Source organism: Zingiber officinale, chromosome 5B (genome assembly GCF_018446385.1).
Source record: "Zingiber officinale cultivar Zhangliang chromosome 5B, Zo_v1.1, whole genome shotgun sequence".
Lineage (NCBI taxonomy): Eukaryota > Viridiplantae > Streptophyta > Magnoliopsida > Zingiberales > Zingiberaceae > Zingiber > Zingiber officinale.
Window position 1 is genome coordinate 135,467,913 of NC_055995.1, and position 25,824 is coordinate 135,493,736.

Consider the following 25,824-nt stretch of genomic DNA (forward strand, 5'->3'; position numbering starts at 1 on the left):
TATAAATATTACACAATTATAGCTCATATAATTGTGTAGTTATATTTACAGGATCGAGACGTGCTAGAGGGTGGGTAAATAGTACTCGTGACTTTTTACGTTTTTCGTAAACACAGAATAGGCAACGAAAAGTAAGAAACAAAGAACAAGGATACTAAGGATTTACTTGGTCTGGAGCTTATGACAACTCCTACTCCAAGGCCCGTGATCATTGATCGCTTTCGTTGGGCAATCACTATAATTCTGAAAAATCTTTACAAATAATAAAATTACAAGTGCAGTAATTTAATTGCAATATACTGACAATGACTGTGTTCAAATTGCAAGCTTCTGGTTGTTGGTGCGACGTTACGATTCGTCAGATCATCTTCGAAGCAGCGCACAAGAGACTAGTCATGAATTCAAGTTATTTCTGATGCTCTGCTCGTGGACTCCTTTTATGGACTACTGAAGGCACCTTCAACCCCATTGAATAGGGATGACAATGGGTCGGGTTCGGGTCAAATTCTATATCCTCCGTCCTCATACCCATCGGGTATAGGATCTCCGATGGGTATACTCATACCCATTAAATGATCAGATATCTTCTATAGTTATAATTTTTTTTTCTTTCTATCCAACTATTATCATTCAAGAAAAATATATTAAAATTAACAACCTATTAAAAAATATATATACAATTAAAAAATAGATTAAACATCTATATAGTCTCCTCCTAATATCAACAAAAATAGTAAGTTGATCATTTTGGAAAAAGAAAATTTTCTTTAATATATGTATATATATATTATTTAATCGGTTATTCGGGTCGGGTATCGAGTATTGATAGCCCCTCCATACCCTCCTCCATTCGGGTCGGATGTCGGATCCTCCATCAGGTTCAGGTGAAATTGTCATCCCTACCATTGAAGGCACTTCCAGCATTGTAGCTTATCCCCGCAACGTTGGAGATGATAACTTCTGCAATATGCGAAAATTATCCCTTCAAATGCGCCTTTAAGCTCATGGAAGGCGCTTTCATCCAATATCTAAGGCGCCTTCAGGCACATGGAAGGCGCCTCCATGCCTCTCCATGCGAGCTTTTGGCCAAGCCACCCGAGTTGCCTCTAACAAGCTCGGAAGCGCCTTGAACACTGTTTATCCGAGCTTATCTTGTGTTTTCCACTTCCTGCAAGGCATATTAGTCGAAATACAATATGTACCTTGTAAAACAAAGTTAGTACAATAAAAAAATGATTAATGAAATGTTTGACAGTCTCCGGACTGTTCGGTTCTAACTTTTAGATTTCTCGAAAATCCAAGTCGAATCGACGTCTACTATCCCTCAACGAGGAACGCGTCCTCACCAACTTCTCTCAGGAGAGAAATTACCTTTTGCCAGATCGGTCCTCCAGATCGTTTGAATTTTTGCTCAGCGTTAGAGATGTCAAAACTTCATACTGAACGTTCAATCCCCGATTCGTCTAGTCTTTCATCTGGTGTCTGCGACCCCTAGGATTTTCACCTAGAGTTCTCTGTTGAACCCCGTGGTAGTTTTGATGTGATCAACCAAGTTTAGGTTAGGTCCTGTGTGATTGATCCCTGTGTCTAAGTGTGCAGGAGCTTAGGAGCGCAGGAAGTCGAGCGGAAGACGCAGCTAGCGAGAAGGACGGCACGGGAAGGGAGCCGACGGGCTCGGTGCGTCCGAAGGACGAGAGAGCTGCGGAAGAGTACACCCGGTGGGCGTGAAGAACATGCGCGGTGTTCGAGGGACGTAAAGCCGGGACGGAAGACTGCTCGAGGAGAAGGCCGGGAATTGGGTTCGGGTGAGCCCTATTCCGGTAGGCCGCAATCACCCAAGGAGCCGAACCGAAGCAAGTCAATAGGAAGTTGACTTGTCAACGGTTCGGTCGACCGAACCCCTCTTTATCAGAAACCAACCTCAGTAGACACGTCGGATGCCACGTCAGAGGCTGAACGTTGGTGGAGCTTATCGGTCGACCGAGCATGCTGATCGGTCGACCGAACCCAAGTTTATCCAGAGACCAAGTCGAGCAGTTTGATCGGGCCAACTCAGCTGGAGACCGTTGGCCGATCGGTCGACCGAACAAAAGGATCGGTCGACCGAACCTAAGCTCGATCCACAGAGGTTGTACCTGGACGGAAGAATGGGCAGATACAGCAGGTTCGGTCGACCGAACCTGGGGATCGGTCGACCGATCGCTCTCGAGTCAAACCTGATTCCGAAGGATCAGGTGATCTGATAAGCTCGAGAAACCCTATATAAAGAGGGTCTCGGGCAGCTTTAGAGAACAACGAAAAAGTGAACGAAATTCAACTCTTGTACTCTCTAGTTAAGCAATAGTTCTGTGCTCTTCAAAGTGAAAAAGGCTTCTCCGCCTTCAGAGAAGGAGTTTCTTACTGCGCCTTTCATCGCCCTGGATTAACAACCCTCTTGGTTGTAACCAGGTTAAAATAGTTGAGTCTTCCTTTTCTGTTCATACTTTAGTTCTGTTTAATCTTGTAGCTATTGGATCTATTTTGAGTTTAAATTGGTTGAGAAGGGTTTAGTTTTTACTTGCATGCAATTCACCCCCCTCTTACCGGTCCCCGCTGCACCAACAAGTGGTATCATAGCCCAACAGCCTCAGAGGGACTAACCGCCATCTGAAGCACAAAGATCAGAACAATGGTCGGCGTGAATATTCATCCTCCGAAGTTCGACGGAGATTTCGTTACATGGAAGCGAAAAATGGAGGTATTATTTAAAACGGATTTTGATATTTTATTATAATGAAATATGGTTTTGCAACGCCGAAAGATAAAGAAGAAAACACGTGGAGCAAGAAGGAGCAAGCCGACTTTGTCGCCAACGGAAAGGCTGAGTTCCGCCTGCTCAGCGTTCTGCCACCTCAGGAGGTAAATTGGATCGGAAGCTACGACTCCGCGAAAGATCTCTGGGAAAAATTCCTGGAGCTTCACGAAGGTACTTCCGAGGCGCAGCTAGCAAGGCGCGACATCCTCCGGACCCAGTTGACGAACCTCCGGATGAACCAAGGTAAAAAGGTAGTGCAACTCCAAGCAAGGATCAAAGAGCTGATCATGCAACTAACCAATCTTGGAGAAGAAGTAACGAACCGGGACTCGATCCGGTACGCGCTCAACGCCTTCCCGAGAACTCCTGAGTGGGCCTCCTTAGTAGATGCGTACTACATCTCTAAGGATTTCGAGGTAAGTACTCTAGAACCGTTGTTTTCTACTTTTGAACTTCACGAATCTCGAGTTGCAGAGCCCAATGGAGTAGAAAAGATTAGTCAGAACATCGCTTTGAAGGCAAGAACAAACGGTTCTGACTCCGAAGCCTCGATCGACGGATCGGAAGCGGCACTACTGGTAAAACGCTTTAATAAATTTTTTAAGTCTAATAAATTTAGATCGCAGTCAAAAAAGTTCCAGCAAAAGAAAAGAGTGATTCGTTGCTACAATTGCAACGAAGAAGGACATATCAAAGATGACTGCCCAAAATTGAAAAGCAAAAGTAAAGAAAAGAGTAAGAAGTCAGCTCGACCCAAATACAACCTAAAGGCCACGTGGGATGATTCATCGTCCTCCGAATCCAAAGTCGAAGAATTTTCGGGACTAGCACTGATGGCCAACCATCAGCTAGAAGAAACGTCTAGCTCATAAATGAGCATAGATGAAGGGGGAGGAACAACAGAAGAAGAAGAAAGCTGTGATGAAGGGGGAGCATCGCAAGACGAGGTAAGTAAGGTACGTGTCCTAAACCCTAAACAGTCCTTTCGTTTTATTAAAGCTCTTTCTAAAGAATTAGATAAAGTAGAAAAGGAAAATGAATATTTGAAATCAGAAAATGAAGTTTTAAAATTAGAAATTAAAAAATTGAAAACCGATGCATGTTTTAAAAATATTTTTCCACATTCAAAATTAAAGTTATATGGAAAATTAAATTGGTACATAAGAAAGCATCAGGGTCAACTTAGGAAGATACCAAGAAACTATTGTTGGTGCAACATCTCTCAGGTCAAGGTTGACCTGGTTGACCAAGCTTGAGTGTTGGTTTGGGTTTCGATGTTTGACAATACAAGGTGGATTAAAGAAGAGTCAAGTAGGTCAAGGATTGACCGGATACTTGACTGGGAAGTCCTAACTGGGATGTTAGGCGAAGTGAAAGTCCTGGTGAGTGAAGTCAGGCAGCGGAGAAATCCTAGTGAGTGAAGCTAGGTGAAAGTCCTGGTTAGTGAAGCCAGGCAGAAGAGAAATCCTAGTGAGTGAAGCTAGGTGAAAGTCCTGGTGAGTGAAGCCAGGCAGAAGAGAAGTCCTGGTGAGTGAAGCCAGGCAGAAAAGAAGTCCTAGTGAGTGAAGCTAGGCAGAAAAGAAGTCATAGTGAGTGAAGCTAGGCAGATTGGAAATCCTAGTGAGTGAAGCTAGGTGAAAGTCCTGGTGAGTGAAGCCAGGCAGAAGAGAAGTCCTGGTGAGTGAAACCAGGCAGAAAAGAAGTCCTAGTGAGTGAAGCTAGGCAGAAAAGAAGTCCTAGTGAGTGAAGCTAGGCAGATTGGAAGTCCTGGTGAGTGAAGCCAGGCACGAGGGAAAATCCAGATGGGTCAAGGTTGACCAGACATCAGGTGAAAGTCCAAGTAGGTCAAGAGAGTGACTGGATACTTGGCATGATGAAGGAAAGTCCAAGTAGGTCAAAGGAATTGACTGGATACTTGGCAAGAGGAGGAAAGTCCAAGTAGGTCAAAGGGATTGACCGGACACTTGGTGGGGAGTGACCAAATGCTAGGCAGGATGTACCAACAGGTCAAGGTTGACCGGATGTTGGTTTGAGAGCCTTGGGACTTGGTTTTGGGCAAAAACCAAGAGCTGGATCGATCAGTGGATCGATCCAGGCTTTTCCCAACGCACAGAAAGCCTCTGGATCGATCAGTGGATCGATCCAGAGGTCCCAATCAATCAGTGAATCGATTGGGACGCTGCTGCTTCGCGCGATAAGCGCTGGATCGATGCATGGATCGATCCAGGCGTTTTTCCAGAGCACAGAGGCGCCCTGGATCGATCCGTGGATCGATCCAAAGCCTCCCCGATCGATTGGGAGTTTTCGAATCGATCGGGATCCGACGGTTGCGTCGTATTTGAGCTGCAGGCGGGCGTCTCCTTCAGGAGTTCTCTACTGTTTCATCTTAGATCTCTCGCCAGCTCCTCCATAGCGCTCTCAAAGCTCAGATTGCCAGTTCTTGAAGGATCTTGGAGGTTTTCCAAGTCAAGAGGCGGATCAAAGTCAAGGAAGAGAAGCTAGGGTTAGGGTTTTCAGTACTCAGTGTAAGCTTTGCGCTTGTATTTTGTTTCCCTTCCCTTTCTTCTTGTATTGAGAGTCTTGTAGGGCTTCTCCGCCTTCGGTAGTTACCGAAAAGGAGTGTTTCATAGTGGAGATGTGTGTGTGTGCGTGGATCCTTGGACTAGTCACCTCTTGTGAGGTGGATACCAAGTAAAAGCCCAAGTGTTAGCGTTGTATGTTTTTGTTTCTTGTATTTCCGCTGCACATCTTCGAAGAAACAAGCAACGTCAAACACGAAGCACGCGACAAGCTATTCACCCCCTCCCCCCTCTAGCTACTTTTCGGTCCTAACAAGTGGTATCAGAGCAAGGTTGCTCTTCACCGGAATCATCGCCGGAAGGGTCAAGCATAACAAGAAGAGCTAGAGGGTGAAGAAGTTGAAGCAAAATTGTCAAAGTCAAAGAAATTCAAAAGCTCAACTTCTACAATGGAATTCCGAGATGGGCTCGGATTCGACACGAGGGTGGCTCCACCATACACTTCCACGAGCTTCGATTCTTGGAAATCAAGAATCGAAAATTTTCTTATGATGGAGATAGAGCAATGGTTTGCTCTTATGGAAGGCTTCAAGACTCCAACAAACTCCAAGGGCAAAGTTCTCAAGAGGAGCAAGTGGAGCCAAGAGCAAGTCCAAAGGTGCGAGGCCAATGACAAAGTGACCACGCTTTTGGTCAATTTATTGCCAAGCACCATCCTTTGCAAAATTGGAGAATTTGAAGATGCAAAGGAATTATGGAGTAAATGGGCAAAGCTTCATGAAGAGATCCCCTCCACTGTACAAGAGCAAGAAGAATCCAGAGAGGGTGACTCTTTGGAGCAAGACCAAGAGGAGGACTCCGAGGTTGAGAGATGCTCAACCTCCGAAGAAGAAGTCCAAGAAGAAGCTTCATCTTCAAGGGAGTGCAATGAAGAGAACAAGGAGAGAGCATACTTCTTGTTCCATGTACAAGATGATGAAGCCTCCACCTCTAGGATTGAGGGGGAGTAATCCTTTGTGATGCCGGATCAAGAAGAAGAAGAAGCTTCTACATCCGGGACAAGAGAAGAAGAGGATGAAGTAACTTCCACCTCCACAAGTCAAGCTAAATCAATGGGAGGACAATCATTTGCAGATCAAGAGGAAGTCTCTACCTCCGAATCCAAAGGAGAAAGTGTCAACCCTACACATGAAGGTATAAATGTTTCAATTAAAAATAAAAATCATATAATATGTTTTGAGTGTAGGGAAAGTGGGCACTACAAGAGCAAGTGTCCCAACTTGACCAAGAAGAAGGGTCAAGTGACACAAAAGGGCAAGGAGAAGCCCAAAGAGACCACCCCCGGGACAAAGAAGAGCAAGGAGCACATTGTGTGCTTCTTGTGTCAACAAAAAGGGCATTACCGAAGTCAATGCTCCAAGGGGAAGAAGATGGTCAAGGCTCAAGAAGGCACTAGTCAAGGGGGAGCCTCCAAGGTAAAGAAGAAGGTAACATTTATTGAGCCTACCCCTTTACATTATGGTAAAAAACATGATAGTTCTAATTGTTATCATCTTAATGCAATTTACCATAAGAATAGAAAGCATGAGGGCGTTAAGGAAAAGCATGTGGCCCTACATGCCAAGACTACCCAACCTAAGGTTAGGAAGGTAGATAAAAATTTGGGCAAGAACACTAAGGATAATAGATATAAGCCCAAGAATAAAAATGCTCATGGATCAAATGAAAAATCAAATACTAAGGACTTAGTGAGGGAAAATCAAGTCTTGAGGTCAAGACTTGATAAGTTAGAAAAGACCCTAAAAAGATTGGAAAATATCCTATTAGGGCAAAATGAGCATAACCTAGGTTTAGGGGTACAAAAGTCATCCAATGGCCATAGAGGTTTGGGAAACAAACCCAAAGCTAAAAAGGATGTGCCTAGTTATCATAGGGTTCCATATAGTTATGGAACAAATCCTAAGTCTAGAGGTCAAGTCAAGGATACAAGGGAAGATATCCCTAGAAGTATCTTTGCAACCAAAGTGACTAAGACTTCTAAGAAGTCTAAGAAAGTCACTAACAAGGTCACAAGGGAGGCTATCCCTAGAGTTGACCTAGAAAATGTGACCAAGGCTTCTAAGAAGCCCAACAAGGTCACTAGGAAGGTATCTAGGAAAGTTATCCCTAGTGAGTACCTAGAGCATCCAAGGAGCACCAATAGGTGCTGGGTTCCTAGGAGCATCTTCTCTACCCCATAGATAGGTTAGAGAGTGTCAACTCCGATTAGAAGGGTAGTTAACTCAACTTTGAGGAAATTGACACTCAAGGAGCATTTTCAAGGTTTTTGTTAACCTTAAAATGAAATGGAATTATTATTTACTCCTTGAAAGAGTAAAATGTGCATAATGGCGGAAAAATTGATTTTATCTTAAAATAGCATAAATTGGGAAAACCTAGAGAAATACCAAGTTGAGATTTTGGTATTCTCTTAGAAATTTAAGGCAATCCGGGCCTTGATTTATGTGATTACTCTTGAAGAAAAATGGAATGTGCCAACATTTGAGGATATGCTTAATTTTTAAGTGGCATAAACAAATCAAGAGAAATAGAAATGTCAATTTAGGTTTTGACATTTCTTTGAAGCACTTAGGGTAATCTAGGTTTAACGTGTTAAGTTAAAACAAGTGATGTATTTTGAGTTAGCTAAATAGTTAAGGATACTTAGATAAGTAATTTAGGTATATTTTATTTATGCTAAACCTTGCCATAATTGTTTGCCCATTATATGTCATGACATCATGTTTTAGTTTTGTATTTTGCATTCATGACTTATTATGAAAAATACAAAAATACCATGTCATGACATTCATACATCATGTAGCTATAGGATATTTTCTTTTGAAAATTATCTCCTTTTGATGTATGCCATAACATAATCATGCATCATGTTTATTTCCTTATAATTAAGGACAAATGCTTTTACCAACAAGTGGTATAAACAAATGACATTTATAAACAAGTGACATCCTAGGGGATGTCTAATATCTCTAAAATGCCTAGATAGATATGCATGATCTCTAGAATAGGGCAAAACCAAAATCTCACATCTCACAAGGACTATAAGGTGACTTGTATGTGTTTTAGTGCACATTAGATACAAATGAGATGTTTGGAAGATGAACAAAACTCAAGATGTTGATTTAGTGCATTCTTTTGAGTTTTAGGTTCATCAAAACACATAGTTATGTGTTTTCCCATCATTGGGAAAGCTAATGTACAAGTCATGTGCATTAAGCCCAAGGAATGTGATGAGATATTGGTTTTGAAAATTATTTTAAAATACTTTTGGAAAACCTTGGTGAAGGCTAGCTTTTGACAGTAATCACCATTGAATAGTTAGACACAAACTTGAAGAAAACGCTAAAGTTTTTAGCAAGTTTTTCAAGCATGTGTCAATCTTTGAAAATATGATGTATTTTCATAGAAAACTATTTTTCCATGATAAAGTATGCCCTAAATAATGTCTACACAAAATTTCATGATTTTTGAATTTTTGTAGAATTTTCTAGGGATTTCTGAAGTTGGCTGAATTTAAAATTCAGCAACTATCAGAGCTCCGATCGATCCATGAATCGATTGGAGTGTCTGAATCGATCAGTGGATCGATTCAGAAGGTAATTCTCGCGAGCAGAAGCTCGCTGGATCGATCAGCCGATCGATCTACACATCCTGATTCGATCAGTGGATCGATTCAGAAAGGTTCAATCGATTGGAACCCAACTCCAATCGATCCAAGTTGCTGATTTTGGCTGGGAAGACCTGATTTCAGCATTTTGAACCTATGTTAGTATAGGTAACCATTCCAAACCCCTCAAAATACATTTGTATACATAAAAAGGGAGTTTTCATGTTGAAAACAAGGATGAATTGGTTAAGGAAGACTATATTGAAGATAGGTTGAGGTTTGTTTCAAAGTTTTGAATATTTGAACCTCACAACTTCAAAATTTGGGTTTCCTATAGGTTAGGGATTCCAGGTCATTGTTGGTGCAATGACAGAAGTTACCACCATGTCTTTACGGGGAGGGACTCTTTAAAGACACGAACACTATTTTTTCATGAACCTTGGAAGGTGGTTAACCTTCTTTTCAGAAAATGCTCAAGGTTGAGCGTTTGAACTTTAATGGGGATTGGATATCCTCATTGTTCAAGTGGTTTAAGTTAAAAATGCTCTTTGATGGACATTTGACTACATTAATGGGAGAATGTAGGGTTAAGGATAATGAAGGGTAGGAGACTTTCATTGTCGTGTTGATCACACCGAGTGAAGTTGTGAACAAAAATGAGCAACTCTTCAGGGGGAGAGTTTTCAACAAGTGGATTTGTTGATATGTGCCCAAGAATGGGGCATGGTTTGATGTATGCCAATAGGGGGAGAATGAAAGGACTTATGAAAGGGGGTGAGTTAGGCTTTCATTATCTAAGAGGGAGTTTGCCCTCTTAGGGGGAGAATGAAGAGCTTAACTTATGCTTCCATTACCTAGTGGCATGAAGAAGATTTAGGCTATGAGATTAGCCTAACTTACATGTGGTATTATAAGTGTTATTGTGGTATTGTCAAACATCAAAAAGGGGGAGATTGTTGGTGCAACATCTCTCAGGTCAAGGTTGACCTGGTTGACCAAGCTTGAGTCTTGGTTTGGGTTTCGATGTTTGACAATACAAGGTGGATTGAAGAAGAGTCAAGTAGGTCAAGGATTGACCGGATACTTGACTGGGAAGTCCTAACTGGGATGTTAGGCGAAGTGAAAGTCCTAGTGAGTGAAGCCAGGCAGCAGAGAAATCCTAGTGAGTGAAGCTAGGTGAAAGTCTTGGTGAGTGAAGCCAGGCAGAAGAGAAATCCTAGTGAGTGAAGCTAGGTGAAAGTCCTGGTGAGTGAAGCCAGGCAGAAAAGAAGTCCTGGTGAGTGAAGCTAGGCAGAAAAGAAGTCCTAGTGAGTGAAGCTAGGCAGATTGGAAATCCTAGTGAGTGAAGCTAGGTGAAAGTCCTGGTGAGTGAAGCCAGGCAGAAGAGAAGTCCTGGTGAGTGAAGCCAGGCAGAAAAGAATTCTAGTGAGTGAAGCTAGGCAGAAAAGAAGTCATAGTGAGTGAAGCTAGGCAGATTGGAAGTCCTGGTGAGCGAAGCCAGGCACGAGGGAAAATCCAGATGGGTCAAGGTTGACCAGACATCAGGTGAAAGTCCAAGTAGGTCAAGAGAGTGACCGGATACTTGGCATAATGAAGGAAAGTCCAAGTAGGTCAAAGGAATTGACTGGATACTTGGCAAGAGGAGGAAAGTCCAAGTAGGTCAAAGGGATTGACCGGACAGTTGGTGGGGAGTGACCAAATGCTAGGCAGGATGTACCAACAGGTCAAGGTTGACCGGATGTTGGTTTGAAAGCCTTGGGACTTGGTTTTGGGCAAAAACCAAGAGTTGGATCGATCCAGGATCTGGATCGATCAGTGGATCGATCCAGAGGTCCCAATCGATCAGTGAATCGATTGGGACGCTGCTGCTTCGCGCGATAAGTGCTGGATCGATGCATGGATCGATCCAGGCATTTTTCCATAGCATAGAGGCGCTCTGGATCGATCCGTGGATCGATCCAAAGCGTCCCCGATCGATTGGGAGTTTTCGAATCGATCGGGATCCGACTGTTGCGTCGTATTTGAGCTGCAGGCGGGCGTCTCCTTCAGGAGTTCTCTACTGTTTCATCTTAGATCTCTCGCCAGCTCCTCCACAGCGCTCTCAAAGCTCAGATCGCCAGTTCTTGAAGGATCTTGGAGGTTTTCCAAGTCAAGAGGCGGATCAAAGTCAAGAAGAGAAGATAGGGTTAGGGTTTTCAGTACTCAGTGTAAGCTTTGCGCTTGTATTTTGTTTCCCTTCCCTTTCTTCTTGTATTGAGAGTCTTGTATGGCTTCTCCGCCTTCGGTAGTTACCGAAAAGGAGTGTTTCATAGTGGAGGTGTGTGTGTGTGCGTGGATCCTTGGACTAGTCACCTCTTGTGAGGTGGATACCAAGTAAAAGCCCAAGTGTTAGCGTTGTATGTTTTTGTTTCTTGTATTTCCGCTGCACATCTTCGAAGAAACAAGCAACGTCAACCACGAAGCACACGACAAGCTATTCACCCCCCCTCTAGCTATTTTTCGGTCCTAACAACTATGTACCCCTAAGTTTTTGACCAATCCTGTAGGTATGAACCTTTATTGGGTTCCAAAATCTTTACTAGTTTAAATTTCTCTTTTAATTAAAAGCTTACAGTGAGAAAATTAAACATTGAGGTTCTTTATGGAAGCTTTGTCTAAGGAAGTGGTTGTTGCTCCAATAACCAAGAAGGCCTAGTGCCTCGCCACGACTTGGAAGCCGAAATATCGAAATAAAAATGTTTAATTAACTTTCTGATAAAAGCATTAAAAATTAGAATTAAACAATACTTTGAAAAGTTTTTAAACATTTCCTTAGAAATTCTTTAAATTTTTTTAATTCTCTAGAAAAAGTGTTTCTTGAAAGTTTTACTTGGAATTTTTTTTTTCTGAAAATTTATTTTAACTTAGAATTTTTTTTTAAATTAAACCTACCTCATTTTTTAAAAAATTTGTTTTCACCCCGTTTTTGCTGTGATCAAAGGGGGAGAATAAAGATAAGTTCAGTTAGGGGGAGTTAGTTAAATTTTTTTTTAAGTATAAATTTTCATGTTGCAATTTATTTTAAAGTTGTAAATTTATGCTTGAATTGTTAGTTTAGTAATTTCTTTAAATTACTATCTGTTTTAACCCTAATCTGAACTTGGGTTGATGCACATAAAAAAGGGGGAGATTGTTAAACCCCGTGGTAGTTTTGATGTGATCAACCAAGTTTAGGTTAGGTCCTGTGTGATTGATCCCTGTGTCTAAGTGTGTAGAAGCTTAGGAGCGCAGGAAGTCGAGTGGAAGATGCAGCTAGCGAGAAGGACGGCACGGAAAGGGAGCCGACGGGCTCGGTGCGTCCGAAGGACGAGAGAGCTGCGGAAGAGTACACTCGGTGGGCGTGAAGAACATGCGCGGTGTTCGAGGGACGTAAAGCTGGGACGGAAGACTGGTCGAGGAGAAGGCCGGGAATTGGGTTCGGGTGAGCCCTATTCCGGTAGGCCGCAATCACCCAAGGAGCCTAACCGAAGCAAGTCAACAGGAAGTTGACTTGTCAACGGTTTGGTCGACCGAACCCCTTTATCGGTCGACTGAACCCCTCTTTATCAGAAACCAACCTCAGTAGACACGTCAGATGCCACGTCAGAGGCTGAACGTTAGTGGAGCTTATCGGTCGACCGAACATGCTGATCGGTCGACCGAACCCAAGTTTATTTAGAGACCAAGTCGAGCAGTTTGATCGGGCCAACTCAGCTGGAGATCGTTGGTCGATCGGTCGATCGAACAAAAGGATCGGTCGACCGAACCTAAGCTCGATCCACAGAGGTTGTACCTGGACGGAAGAATGGGCAGATACAGCAAGTTCGGTCGACCTAACCTGGGGATCGGTCGACCGATCGCTCTCGAGTCAAACCTGATCCCGAAGGATCAGGTGATCTGATAAGCTCGAGAAACCCTATATAAAGAGGGTCTCGGGCAACTTTAGAGAACAACGAAAAAGTGAACGAAATTCAACTCTTGTACTCTCTAGTTAAGCAATAGTTTTGTGCTCTTCAAAGTGAAAAAGGCTTCTCCGCCTTCAGAGAAGAAGTTTCTTACTGCGCCTTTTATCGCCCTGGATTAACAACCCTTTTGGTTGTAACCAGGTTAAAATAGCTGAGTCTTCCTTTTCTGTTCATACTTTAGTTCTGTTTAATCTTGTAGCTATTGCATCTATTTTGAGTTTAAATTGTTTGAGAAGGGTTTAGTTTTTACTTGCAGGCAATTCACCCCCCTCTTGCCGATCCCCGCTGCACCAACATTCTCGACTCTAGGATTTCGCCCAATGTCCTTTACCTGTCAAGACTTCTCTCAGTCTCCCGAACTTGGATTTCGTTGCCTAACCGTAATTAGGACTTTCCATAATCTAGGATTACCTCCCCTATGACCTAGGGTTACCTCCCCCTAGAGTTTCTCACTTTCCTAGAATCTGTTAAGATCGATTTGTAGCTAAGGGAGGGGGGGGGGGTGAATAACTCGTCACACATATTGTCTTGCTTCATGATGATGATATGCAGCAGAATGAACCACGAGACACTTACAATGCTAACACGAAGGAATTTACTTGGTATCCACCTCAAGAAGAGGTGGCTAATCCAAGAATCCACACACGACACACTCTCCACTTTGAAAAACACTCATTCTCGGTAACTACCAGAGGTGGAGAAACCTTGTATAAGACTCACACAACAAGATACAAAACATGCAAGAAGAAAATATAAGAATGAAAATGAAAAACCCTATTCTTGCTTGACCTTGTTGATGGAGACGCCTTTGGACCCTTTGGAAAGTGCAACAACATTTCTCTTCCAAGCTCTCAGTCCGACGGTGAATAGTAGTGAAGGATCGTGTGAGCGCTATGAAAAAGAAAGCTACCCACGACTTTATACTCGACGCTTTTAGGGCTTCCAATCAATTGAGCTTGCTCCTAACCGATTACCACGTGAGATCCGCGCCATCCTAATCGTTCGTCACTCGCTACATGTGCAACGATCATATCCCAATCGATTGTCGAGGCTTGAATCGATCGGCTGATCGATTCAGAGCACCTCTGTGCTCTACTGGAAACGACCTGAATCGATCGACCGATCGATTCAGGCTTCCTTGAGTTCGCGGGAGAAAACCAGCCCCCAATTGATCGACCGATCGATTGGCGATGCCCAATCGATCAACTGATCGATTGGGGACTATTCTATGCTCGCGGCATCGCTTCCCAATCGATTAGCTGATCCATTAGGATGTTGTTTGTCGCAACACTGTGCCAAATCGATCAGATGATCGATTGTGCTTGGTCCAATTTGATCATTTGATCAAATTGACCAACCCTAGTTTGCCCGAGTCAAGTCTAGGACTCCCAAACCCAACATTTGGTCAACCGTGACTTGTTGAGACTCCTCGTGCCTAGCATCTAGTCAACCTTGACCTATTGAGACTTTTTCACCAAGTGTCCGGTCAATCCTTTGACCCACTTGGACTTTTTTCCTCATGCCAAGTGTCTGGTCAACTATGATCCACTTGGACTTACCGTCTCGTGTCAAGTGTCCGGTCCTCCATGACCCACTTGGACTTCCTTCCACCAGATGTCCGGTCACCCTTAACTCATCTGGATTTCTTTGTGCCAAGTATCTGGTTACTCCTTTGACCTACTTGGACTTCCCAACACCAGGTGTCCGGTCAACCTTGATCCACCTGGATTTCCACATGCCTGGCTTCACTCACCAGGTCTTTCTATCTGCCTAGCTTCACTCACTAGGACTTTCCATCTGCCTGGCTTCACTCACTATGACTTTCATCTAGCTTCACCCACTAGGATTTTTTCACTGCCCGACTTCACTCACTGGGACTTCCACCTGCTAGCTTCACTCACTAGGATTTTCCAACTGCTTACCTTCACTCACTAGGTTTTTCATTTGACTTCACTCACCAGGATTTCCAACTGTCTTGCTTCACTCACCAGGACTTCCACTTGCCTAACCTCCAATTAGGATTTTCCCAGTCAAGTATCCAGTCACTCCTTTGACCAACTTGACTCTTTCACGTCAAACTGGTCAAACCTTGACCAGAGGGGAATTGCACCAACAATCTCCCCAATCGAACGATTGCTCCTGCAATCTCCATATATTGTCAAACATCGAAATCCAAACATCAAGACTCAAGCTTGAGCCAACTCAAGCTTAGTCAACTGGGTCAACTTTGACTCAGGGATATTGCACCAACAAAATCTACTAGGACTTTTACTTAAGAACACTTAGAACTTTTCTGCAAGCTTAGTCACACTTGTTAGATTACAAGACATCTTAACTTTTGAATCTTTTGTCATTATCAAAACTCAGGTTCGATTATCTAGTGCTCTCTGTACTAATAATGTTGACCGTAGTTTTGACTACACAACTATAATAATTATGGGATAGTAACTTCTACTTGATTAATGATGATAAAAATAAAATCTTAACTATGATTAATAACTACTATAATGTAATGTTGACTAACATGTTAATCAATATTGACCAATGTTCCGTTTAGATAAAGTTTTCTTATGTGATTGTACATCATAATATTATTAATCTTACTATTTAATTAAAAATATGACCTTAATAATTAACTCTTAATTGATTTGGTGAAACATAAAAATAAATTATGTTAATATTTTTTTCTTTTCACATTGAAAATAATTTCAAAACTTATTAGTCATTTTTCAAATTACAAATACATAACCTATTTTCTATTATTTGGATCACTTCTTCTTGTCCTCTCAATCCTCATCGGTTCTTTATCATTCTCTTCTCCCCTCTCTCCCCTATTTTTGCTACAACTTTTTTCTTCATATCCTTTTTATATCACAACGCATCAATTCATTTATTTCGGCTCTTCTGCATATCGATACAGCCACATTAATTCATTTGTATATCATTGAATCTTCAGAAAAAATCATAGCTGCATCTATCCATCTCTGTATCTCATCGGTTACGTTTTTTTGGATGATATAAGATATTTTCACTACATAACTTGAACTATGATTAATAACCTAATTTTTATTTTATTTTTGGATTAAGATTTTTATAGAATAAATCATAATGACATTAAATAATATTATTTAATTACTTGACAGTAAATATTCATTTTATATAATTTATACTTATTCATGCATTATATTACACATGCAATGCTTGTGCGCGATGACCGGTATTAATAAAAAAAATTAAAATGTTGTTGCACCAATATTAATCAGAGACAAAATGTTAATATTGTAATAACTATGCATTATAATGGTTAAAATCTATTATTAGTAGTGATTAGAATTGAAGTGTCTACATTGTAACAATTATGAAATTGTAATTGACCTTCACAGGTTGGGTAGTTGGTACCCACATGAGTGATTGCTCCAATAAATATTAGGGTCAATTTTTAATGAATATAAAATATTTCATTGAATGTTTAACTTTTCAATCACTACACTATGATAAAATGTCTCTATGATTTATCTATCTAAACTCTTTGGGATAAACATAGTAACTCCTCATTTATAGCTATCAACTAGATATTTTTTTTTGGGAAAAATTTGTACGCAGCCCCATTAACAAACAAAACTTTGCACGTAGTCTCTATTGATAAAAATCTTTGTTTTCACTCCCTAGTTAAAGATATTTACCTAATTTCCCCTAATAAATTTAGGTATAAAAAGTTTAAAAATGAGTATAATTCCTCTTAAATTCAATAGATTAAACTAGAATATAATATATTTTCTATCAAATAGAGTATTTTTTTCTACCTCAATTGAATGAAAAATATATTAGATTTTCTTTAAATGATACTCAATTGGATGAAAATATACTAAATTTTCTTTAAATGATGCTGAATTTAGGAGAAATTATATTAAACAGGAAAAAAATCGTGCTCAATTTAATAAAAAATATACTCAATTCTAATTTAAAGTGTTGAATTTAAAAGGAATTATACTCGTTTTTATACTATTTGTACCTAAAAAATACGAGGGACATTTTGATAAAAAATTATACTTAATTCTAGTATAAAGTGCTGACTTTAAGAGAAATTATACTTGTTTTAGTATATTTTCTATCAAATTGAGCACGATTCTTTTTCTACATAAAAAACATACTAGATTTTTTTTAAACAATACTTAATTGGATAGAAAATATATTATATTTTCTTTAAATGATGCTGAATTTAGGAGAGATTATATTAAGTAGGAAAAAAATCATACTCAATTTAATAGAAAATATACTCAATTCTAGTATAAAGTGCTGACTTTAAGAGAAATTATATTTATTTTTGGACCTTTTGTACCTAAAAAAAATGTAAGTGATAATTAGATAATAATATTGGTATGAAAGAGTTGAATAAATAAAATTGTACATGTAAGAAATGGAAACACAATTGTTTATGATCGGGACTGCGTGTAAAATTAAAGGTATGTTTTATTATTATTATTTTTTTCTAATTTACTGTTATTTTTTTTAAAAAAAATATTAACATGGGATAGGGCGCTGCTCTGATAATCAATGAAAGAGACGTATTCTAATTATTCCAATAAAAAGGCGTTTTTAAAAAATATTGTTGCCCTATATATTTTACAAAGTTTCCAAGTGAGCCCAAGCGGTTTTTCTAAATTTACAAAGAGCGCCACTTTCTCTTAATATTTGAAGTATCCTCCTTCCACTCCATGCAACGGTTCTACACTTGTAACGAGTGCAGAGAGGCTTGAGCACCCCGCGCGATGCTGCAACCGCGCAACGACTCCGCCGCTACGGCCAAAGATCTCGCGCCAGAAAGCCAAGAACACGTGCTTGTACCAGTCGAGCATCCTTTTCCTCGCCCAAAGATTCAACTTTTGGGGCGTCTTCAACCAAATCGAGGAGGGGAAGCAAATGGAGTCGGTCGCTAGGGCTTGCCTGCAATCAGCACTCAAGGCGGTGAACTACGTGCTCGGGCTGGTGGGGATCGGAGTCATCATCTACTCGCTCCGGTCTATCGGTATTTGGTACTTGCGCACCGGTGATTTTTCCTCTATTGCCGTGGCAGATGGGAATCCCCCATGGTTTGTACTGATGAAACTTCCTCCTCTCCTTTCCGAGTATGTGGAAGAGGAAGGCTCTAAATGCCGCTATTTTAAGTACAATTTGTGCTTTTTCTTAGATTGGAATGCTATTTTTTCTTGGTCATTCTCATTCAGGTGTTAGCTTGATTGTTCCTGATCTAAATGTCCTTTTAACAACCTTGATATTCTTTACTTCTCCTTGAGAGAATAATTGAATGATGGAGGCTTCCCAATTTAGAGATTTTTTTATAGAACAAAAATCATAGAAAAACTTTCTGCACCACTACATAAGAAAATACCTAAAGGCTTCCTAACAATATTCTCTTTAATACATGTTGATACTGCTTCTTTTTTTACTCTTTAACAGAATCTTAAAGTTAAGTAGTGTTTGTTTATTGTATGTCTCAATCACATAGCTTATCATTTTGTATAGGTCATGTTCTTTCTTGTCCTGAATCTACATACTTGAAATAAATATTGTTAAATATGTTTCCAACAATAGCTTATGCAACTCTCAAATATTTGCTCACATGAATATCCAAGATGAAGATTAGTACTGTTTTGATGCCTTTGACTTGCAGGTTCATGTGTGCTTCTCTAGGCATTGGGATTTCCTTGATATTGATAACCTGTGCTGGTCATATTGCTGCTGAAACTGCTAACGATCATTGCCTGTCTTGTGTATCCTTGTAACAGATTGAGATGACAGACTTAAATTTGTTTCCCAATTGGTTGTTATGAAAGACTTGCTTGCATGTTTCCCTTTTCACCTGTTGTTTACTAGAATAATCACTTCTTGTGGGTTTCATCCAAAATAAATATTGATGCTGGTTCCTTCTTTAAGATTATGGTCATCAGGATATATGTTCATGGTGCGAACTAAGAAACATGATTGACTATTTCAAGAAATTTCTTGCCTTTACATTTATAGAAAAACTTTCGGTTTCGTATCATTTCTCCACACTAAATCCTTGAGAAGAGATGCCATGTTTATTTGAAATTAGTTAATGACTGGAAGTTCTTGCTATATCATATTGTGATAAATAATCCAAGTAAACTTTTTTTGAAAGAAGGATATTTCGCTAGCTGTGATGGAACAACATTTTTTGTATTTGATTTTGGAAAATTAGTTTAGGATTTTATACATCTTCTGGATTAAACAATGATGTCGAATTACAAGTCACTTGGAAGTAAATCTTTGGTGGATTATGTGTTCTGGCCTATCAATTTAATGGATAGAAACCTTATTGTCAATATCAAACTTTATGTAGGAACAATGTTGTGCATGAGAAAAAACTAAACAAATCATAAAATTTTTACATCGACATAGAGTTTAAGACCTCCAATAGATTCTTTAATTAGTCAATTTGAATTGATTAATTTTAAAGAAAAACATTGATTGATTTAAGAAACCTAGCTATTACCAGTTATATAACCTTACAGCAATTGGAATTGATACAAATACTTAGGACTAACATAGCTCCTTGTTATTCTATGAACACAGTTTAAATTTGTCATACTCATTAAGCAAACAATTTATGTTTGTTTTGTAATTCTATTCAAATATGTACGTAAGTTTAGACCTCTTAAAGTTTACATGCTCAATGCAAGTATATGTGAGAGTTCATCATGAATCTACTGTGTTTAGATGTTATTTTGTAACCTTTACTTCAAGGTCATCTAATAATTCATTGAATAAATCTGGCTCAGAATCACATTATATTAGGCAGGTGGATTAGTTATTGCTAACCTTAACAAGCTTCATATAAGTATGCAATAGTTGTCTTTTTGCTCATCATGTTAGAGGCTGCAGCTGCTGCAGATATTTTTCTGAACAGAGATTGGGAACAGGTGTGAATCTTGTATTGTTATACTTACAAAATGAAAAACTTTTGGTGTAATTTAAGTCAATACATTGAATTTCTGTTATCCTTTATTCTCCATCAGGATTTCCCAGAAGATATAACAGGTAAGTTTGATGAGTTGAAGAACTTTGTGAGGTCAAATTCTGAGTTGGGCCAATGGATAGGTGCTTTGATAATAGCTTCAGAAGTAAGAATGATGTTTTTTTGTTGGTCAACCCCTTAATTTAAAGGGGAAAAATTCCATCAACTTCTAAAATTGAATTTGCAAGAGCTCTTTTATTTGCACCACATGAAGATACTTAAAAAGTTACATGTGTAATTAGAAGACATTCAGCTTTCATATTTGATGAACATGCTTGTTTAATTTGTAGGCATTGTCCATCTTCTTGTCAATATTGCTTAAGGCTCTCGGGCCTGAGGATCAAACTGACTATGAGAGTGACGATGATGTTGTACAAACAAGATTACCTTTTTTGAGAAACCAGGTTCAAAAGACTCCTCACGTGCCTGATCAACAATTAATGGCATTTGATTGCTAATATACATGAGAAGGTCGTACCTTTGCTGCGATTAAATGTTTTCTCTTCTCAATTATGTGCGCACTTTTTGTTGTTTGGATGTGTAAGTGCATGCTTGGTTTTGCAGGAAGTGATGAAACGTTGCACTTGGCTGCAGTCTGTTCTCCCTATAAATAGCATCTTGTTAGGTTTCATTTTGGTTCTTGTAAATAAAGTATTAATGTAGAGATTGTTTAATAAAGGATAAGTTCTAGTTGGAGAGTTGATGAATTACCAAAATTTCTATTTTGTATAAATTGATAAGGCCGCTTGATGTCCAAGTTCATATGTGAGTCGTTAGGACTTCCAGTTGACTAGGGTAGTCCGACTCAAATGAGTTAGTCAATGTTAGACGCCAATAACTATATTTCTAGTCAAGTGCTCATCCTTGCGACTTTTGGAAGGTACCTGCGATAAATGGAGAAGAATGTATTCGATTACATAGTTTGGATTCCTAGAATATGATGCCTTTAGATCAATTTATTTGATTGTATTGAAAGACTCATTGAATTGGGATTTCTCTATTGGGTTGGATTATTTTGGGGCAAACAGAGTATTTATCACAAAGAGCGTGAGGAGTTCTTGCAGAGGTACAGTATCGGACACTGTATAGAACAACATATAAATTTTTCAAAGAAGGTTTTTTTCGAATAAGCCAATTCATTTGGGACGCTGTGGGTTCATTCTTTTTCCTATTCGAAGAATGATCCTTTGTTGCTTCTCAAAGGTGCATATTAGTTTCCAAAAGAGATTATATATTGATTCATCGGGAATAAACAAGAAAAGTATTATGAATGGTTGATTCTTCATCAAAATGACTTGGAAGCAAGAGTTCATTAGATGTATTATGAATGATTGATTCTTCATCAAAATGACTTGGAAGGAACTCATTTCCTATCCTAATCATGTTTGTCAATTTGCTCAATCCAACTCAAGTGAGTTATCGACATTAAAGTGCCTATATATATATATATATATATATCCTGCGCGCCCGCACAATGCGCGACAGTGCGCGCGCGCAGGATATCACTCAATTTATTTTTTTTCTTCATTTTTTTTAATTTTTGAATTAAAAAAAATAAAATATTTTTTTAAATTTTATTTCTAGGGTTCAAGCTTTGAGTTATAGTTTTTAAGTTATTTTTTTTAGATTTTATCTATAGGGTTCAGGCTTTCCAATTATGTTATAGTGTTTGGTTTAAAAAAAATTAAAATAAAATAAATTTAAAGGTAGATCCGCTACGTATTTATTGAGTATTGTAATATGTTGAGGGGATATATTAATGTATTAGAAATTTATATAAGGAAATGTTTATTTTTTTAATAAATAAAATATTTTTTTAAAATTTTATTTCTAGGGTTTAGGCTTTGGGTTATAGTTTTTAAACTATTTTTTTTTTAGATTTTATCTCTAGGGTTCAGTCTTCCCAATTAGATTATAGTCTTTGGTTTCAAAAAAAAATTTAAAATAAAATAAATTTAAGTATTTATTGAGTATTGTAATATATTGAGGGGATATATTAATGTATTAGAAATTTATATAAGGACATGTTTATTTTTTTAATTGATTTTTTTTAAATTTAAAATATTAAAAAAATCAAAAAATAAAAAAAACTATTGATATCCTACGCGCGGGTCCGAGTGACCCTCAATATATATATATAGTTTTTTTTTTAACTTGCACATCTTTACCTTACATATTTATGAGTGACCCTTTGCGGTCCGAGCGCTCAGATGCATTTTTGAATGTCCCGATTTTTAAAAGTGAATCGGAGTGCTTGGACCACAGAGGGTCGCCCATGAATGTGTAGGGTAAGAATGTGCAAGGTATCATTGCTCTCTATATATATTTTGATGTCATATTTAATTTTAAAATTTTAACATATAGGTTTAATTAATCATTTAATTATCTTAACCCAAACAGATTCTATATAACTTTACTAGGGGTGGGAAAAATATAAAAAATTTTGATACTACATACATATATTGATATATACTATTCATATCAAAATTTTCGATATTAGCATCGGTATAAAATTTATTATTTTTCGGTATATACCGAAATACTAAATAAATTATTTATTTTTTCAATTAGGGTTTTGGACTTTTTTAGCTTTTAGTTTATTTAAATTTCCTTTTTTTACCAACCCCATTCATCATCTCCACTCTCCATCAAGTTATATCTCAGATTTCGACAAGAAAGCTAAAAGTTGGATTTCTCTTATATAACTTTAATTTTTAAACTTTTTCCTCTCTTATTTAGATTTAGCATTGTATTTACAAGTTATATTTCATATTGTATAACAAATCATATGAATTATTATCACTTTTGAAGATGGAGTCTAACATGCTACCAAGTTCATTCCAAACGTCAAACGCAATAGAATTTGAAACACAAGAGTTTACAGGTCGGAATCAATTAAGCAAATCTTCAGCATCAAAGCCTCCTATAGCTCCTAAACAATCCAGAAGTATGTTTTGAGAACATTGTGAAAAGGGGGAAAAAAAGTTGTGTGATGGAACAAATAGGGATATGCAAATATTGTAAAATTAAGATCACAACAGTTTATAGAAGTACTAATGGGTTAAAAAATTATTTAGTAAGAGGTGTAAGTCAAGTCCACTTTACGAAGCAAGTGGGAATGATAAAAGTCAACCTACTTTGATGAATGAGATTATGGGACAAGGAAGTACCTTAGTTTCTCATATTTTTAATCAGAAAACATGTGAATTAAAATTAACAAAGTATGTGATTCTCGATAAAGTGACTTTTAGAGCGGTTGAAGAGAAGGAATTTGTAGAATTATTGCATGAATTACAATCGTGATTCAAAATTTCTGATTGAAAGAAAGTTGCAAGTATGATTTATGATCTATTCTTAGTTTAGAAAGTTAAAATACAAAGTGTGATCGACAATCAAAGGGTTATCACAACTGATACTTGAACATCCATTCAAGACATAAATTATACGATAGAGACATCTCACTTTTTGAATAGTGATTGAAAGTTACATAAAAGAATAATTAACTTTACAAAAATCACTAGTCATGTAGGGAAAGAAGTTGGTAAGATGATTGGGATTTGTCTCAGAGAGTGGGGATAGAAAAAATCTTTTCAATTGTAGTTGACAATGCTTCCTCTAATGACACTGCAATTGATTATATGAAAAGAATAATGAAAAGTGAAAATTCATTTTGTTTGAAGGGAAATACTTGCACTTGAGGTGTGCGACCATATACTTGACTTAATTGTTAAGGATGGCTTAAAGGAGCTTAATGTTTCAATTAAAGCTATAAGGAATGCGGTTATTTTTATTCATTCTTCCCCATCAAGGTTGAACAAATTTAGGGAGTTTGTCATGCTAGCCAAATTTTTTTGTACGTCAACAATACCTATGGATGTCAAAACAAGGAGAATGCAACTTATTAAATACTTGAAGTTGCATTAAAGTATAGAAGAGTGTTCGAAAGGATGGTCGAAGAATGAGTGCCTTTTATGAATTACTTTCGTGAAAAAGATGAAAAAAGTAAAGTAATGATGGCCCTCCAATTGCTGATGATTGGGAGAATGCAAAGACTTTTGTACACTTTCTGAAAAAGTTTTATGATGCAACTTTAGAGCTAAGTGCATTAAAAACTCCTACATCCCAATTGATTTATCAATCAATGATTGCACTATAAACTGAGGTTGCGAGAGAGAATTGATGATTCCGATCTAACTCCTTAAAAGGTAGCATATGCAATGAAGTCAAAGTTTGACAAGTATTAGGGGAATTAGGATAATATTAACCCTTTGATATTTATTGGAAATATTTTGGACCCAAGGAACAAACTTCAGATGATCAAAGTGAGTGTCAAAAAATTTAGAGGTACTCCTATAAGAATCCAAGAGTTCATTGATAAGATCAAACAAAACTTGGTAACTTTATGGACAGAGTACAAAAGAATAAGTGATATAATGAATGTTGACAGTCAAACTATGCAAATAAAGTGTGATGGTGGAGATGACGGTACTAGTGGTGGTGATGGTGGTCTTTGTGATGATATATTTAATGATGTGGAAGCACAAAATGAAGAATAACTTCAAGAGATATCCAATGAAGTGGATAAGTACTTAGTTGATGAGATTGAAAAACGATCTAATCAATCTTTTAATCTTTTGGAGTGGTGGAAAGGAAGTGAAATTAGGTACCCAATCATTTCAATTATTGCCAAGGATATTGTTACAATTTCATCCTCAATTGTTGCTAGTGAGTCCGCTTTTAGCTTGGGCAAAAGAGTTATGCACCCTTTTAGGAGCAGTTTGAGTCCTGAAATGGAAGAGACATAGGTGTGCACTAGTGATTAACTAAGAGCAGAGGAATTTAGTTTTGGAAAAGATCCAATAGAGGATGACCTTGAATTATTTAAGCAAATTGAAGAAATTAAAAAGAGTAAGAGTTTTTATTTAATTAAGTTTAAATTTAAATAATATTTATCATCATTAATCTAACATGAATATAATACTTTTTTTTACAACCGTAAATGTCACTCAAGCCCAAGTTACTTGTTCTACGTACACCTCCATTTTGGTTTAACTTAAGAGTAACATTATATTTATATTGCTAGTTGTATGTATTGTTCTTTTAGAAGTTGACTTGATCGGACCTAATGCAAATTATTTAAGTGGTGGATTTACATTGCTAGCAATTTATTTTATAATCAATACTTATGTTCCATGGATACGGGTACGGGTATCGTATTGGACATGACACAGATACGACGATATGAAAAATTTTAAAATATAAGACATGATATGGCTAGGATACGGTGATTATTAAAAAAATATAAAATATTATATTTTGCCTCTTATGGTTCAATCCAAGTCAAAAGTTATGACATTCCAAAGTTCACACGACAAACACATTGTAACAGCTACAAACTAATAGCTGCTACAACATAATTTTCTCTGTTGTAGTAACTACTGGTTCTTAGATCAGGAGATGCTACAACAATATAGCTACATAGGAAAAATTATGTTATAGTAGCTACTAGTTAGTAACTTTTACAACGGATAAAATTATGTGGTAGCAGCTACTAGTTAGTAGTTACTACAATGTGTTTGTCAAGTAAATTATGAGAGGTCAAATCGATGATCTCTTAATGAGCTTCAATTTGATAAATTTTGTGTCTTGTGATTCAATCTGAGTCAAAAGTTATGACTTTTCAAATTTCACTTAACAAAAATATTGTAGCAACTACTAACCAGCTACAAGTCCACAACATAATTTTCTCAGTTGTATCAACAACTAATCAGTAGCTGTTACTGTTCAAACTTTCCAAATGTATCCGAAAATATGTTCCATCTGTG

At 38.1% G+C, this 25,824-nt stretch overlaps 1 protein-coding gene across 2 annotated transcripts; it reads left to right on the top strand.

Annotated features, from left to right (window-relative positions):
• Positions 1-17,688: 17,688 nt before the first annotated feature.
• On the top strand, positions 17,689-20,739 carry LOC121986172 (tetraspanin-19-like). Of its 2 annotated transcripts, XM_042539995.1 has the most exons (6): positions 17,689-18,053; positions 18,635-18,734; positions 19,824-19,904; positions 20,001-20,105; positions 20,290-20,470; positions 20,564-20,739. In XM_042539995.1, exons 1-5 carry the CDS (start codon positions 17,884-17,886, stop codon positions 20,455-20,457), a joined length of 624 nt encoding a protein of 207 aa, XP_042395929.1. In that variant the 5' UTR covers positions 17,689-17,883; the 3' UTR covers positions 20,458-20,470; positions 20,564-20,739. The 2 variants fall into 2 exon arrangements, with proteins under 2 accessions (XP_042395929.1, XP_042395930.1); XM_042539996.1 differs by lacking the exon at positions 20,564-20,739 and having other exon boundaries at positions 20,001-20,022; positions 20,290-20,373.
• The last annotated feature ends 5,085 nt before the right edge of the window (positions 20,740-25,824 follow it).

Coding starts and splice junctions, on each gene's coding strand:
- LOC121986172 (XM_042539995.1), top strand. CDS start 17,884: ATGGAGTCGGTCGCTAGGGCTTGCCTGCAATCAGCACTCAAGGCGGTG. Junction 18,735..19,823: donor ACGATCATTGCCTGTCTTGT/GTATCCTTGTAA, acceptor GCTTCATATAAG/TATGCAATAGTTGTCTTTTT. Junction 19,905..20,000: donor TGAACAGAGATTGGGAACAG/GTGTGAATCTTG, acceptor ATTCTCCATCAG/GATTTCCCAGAAGATATAAC.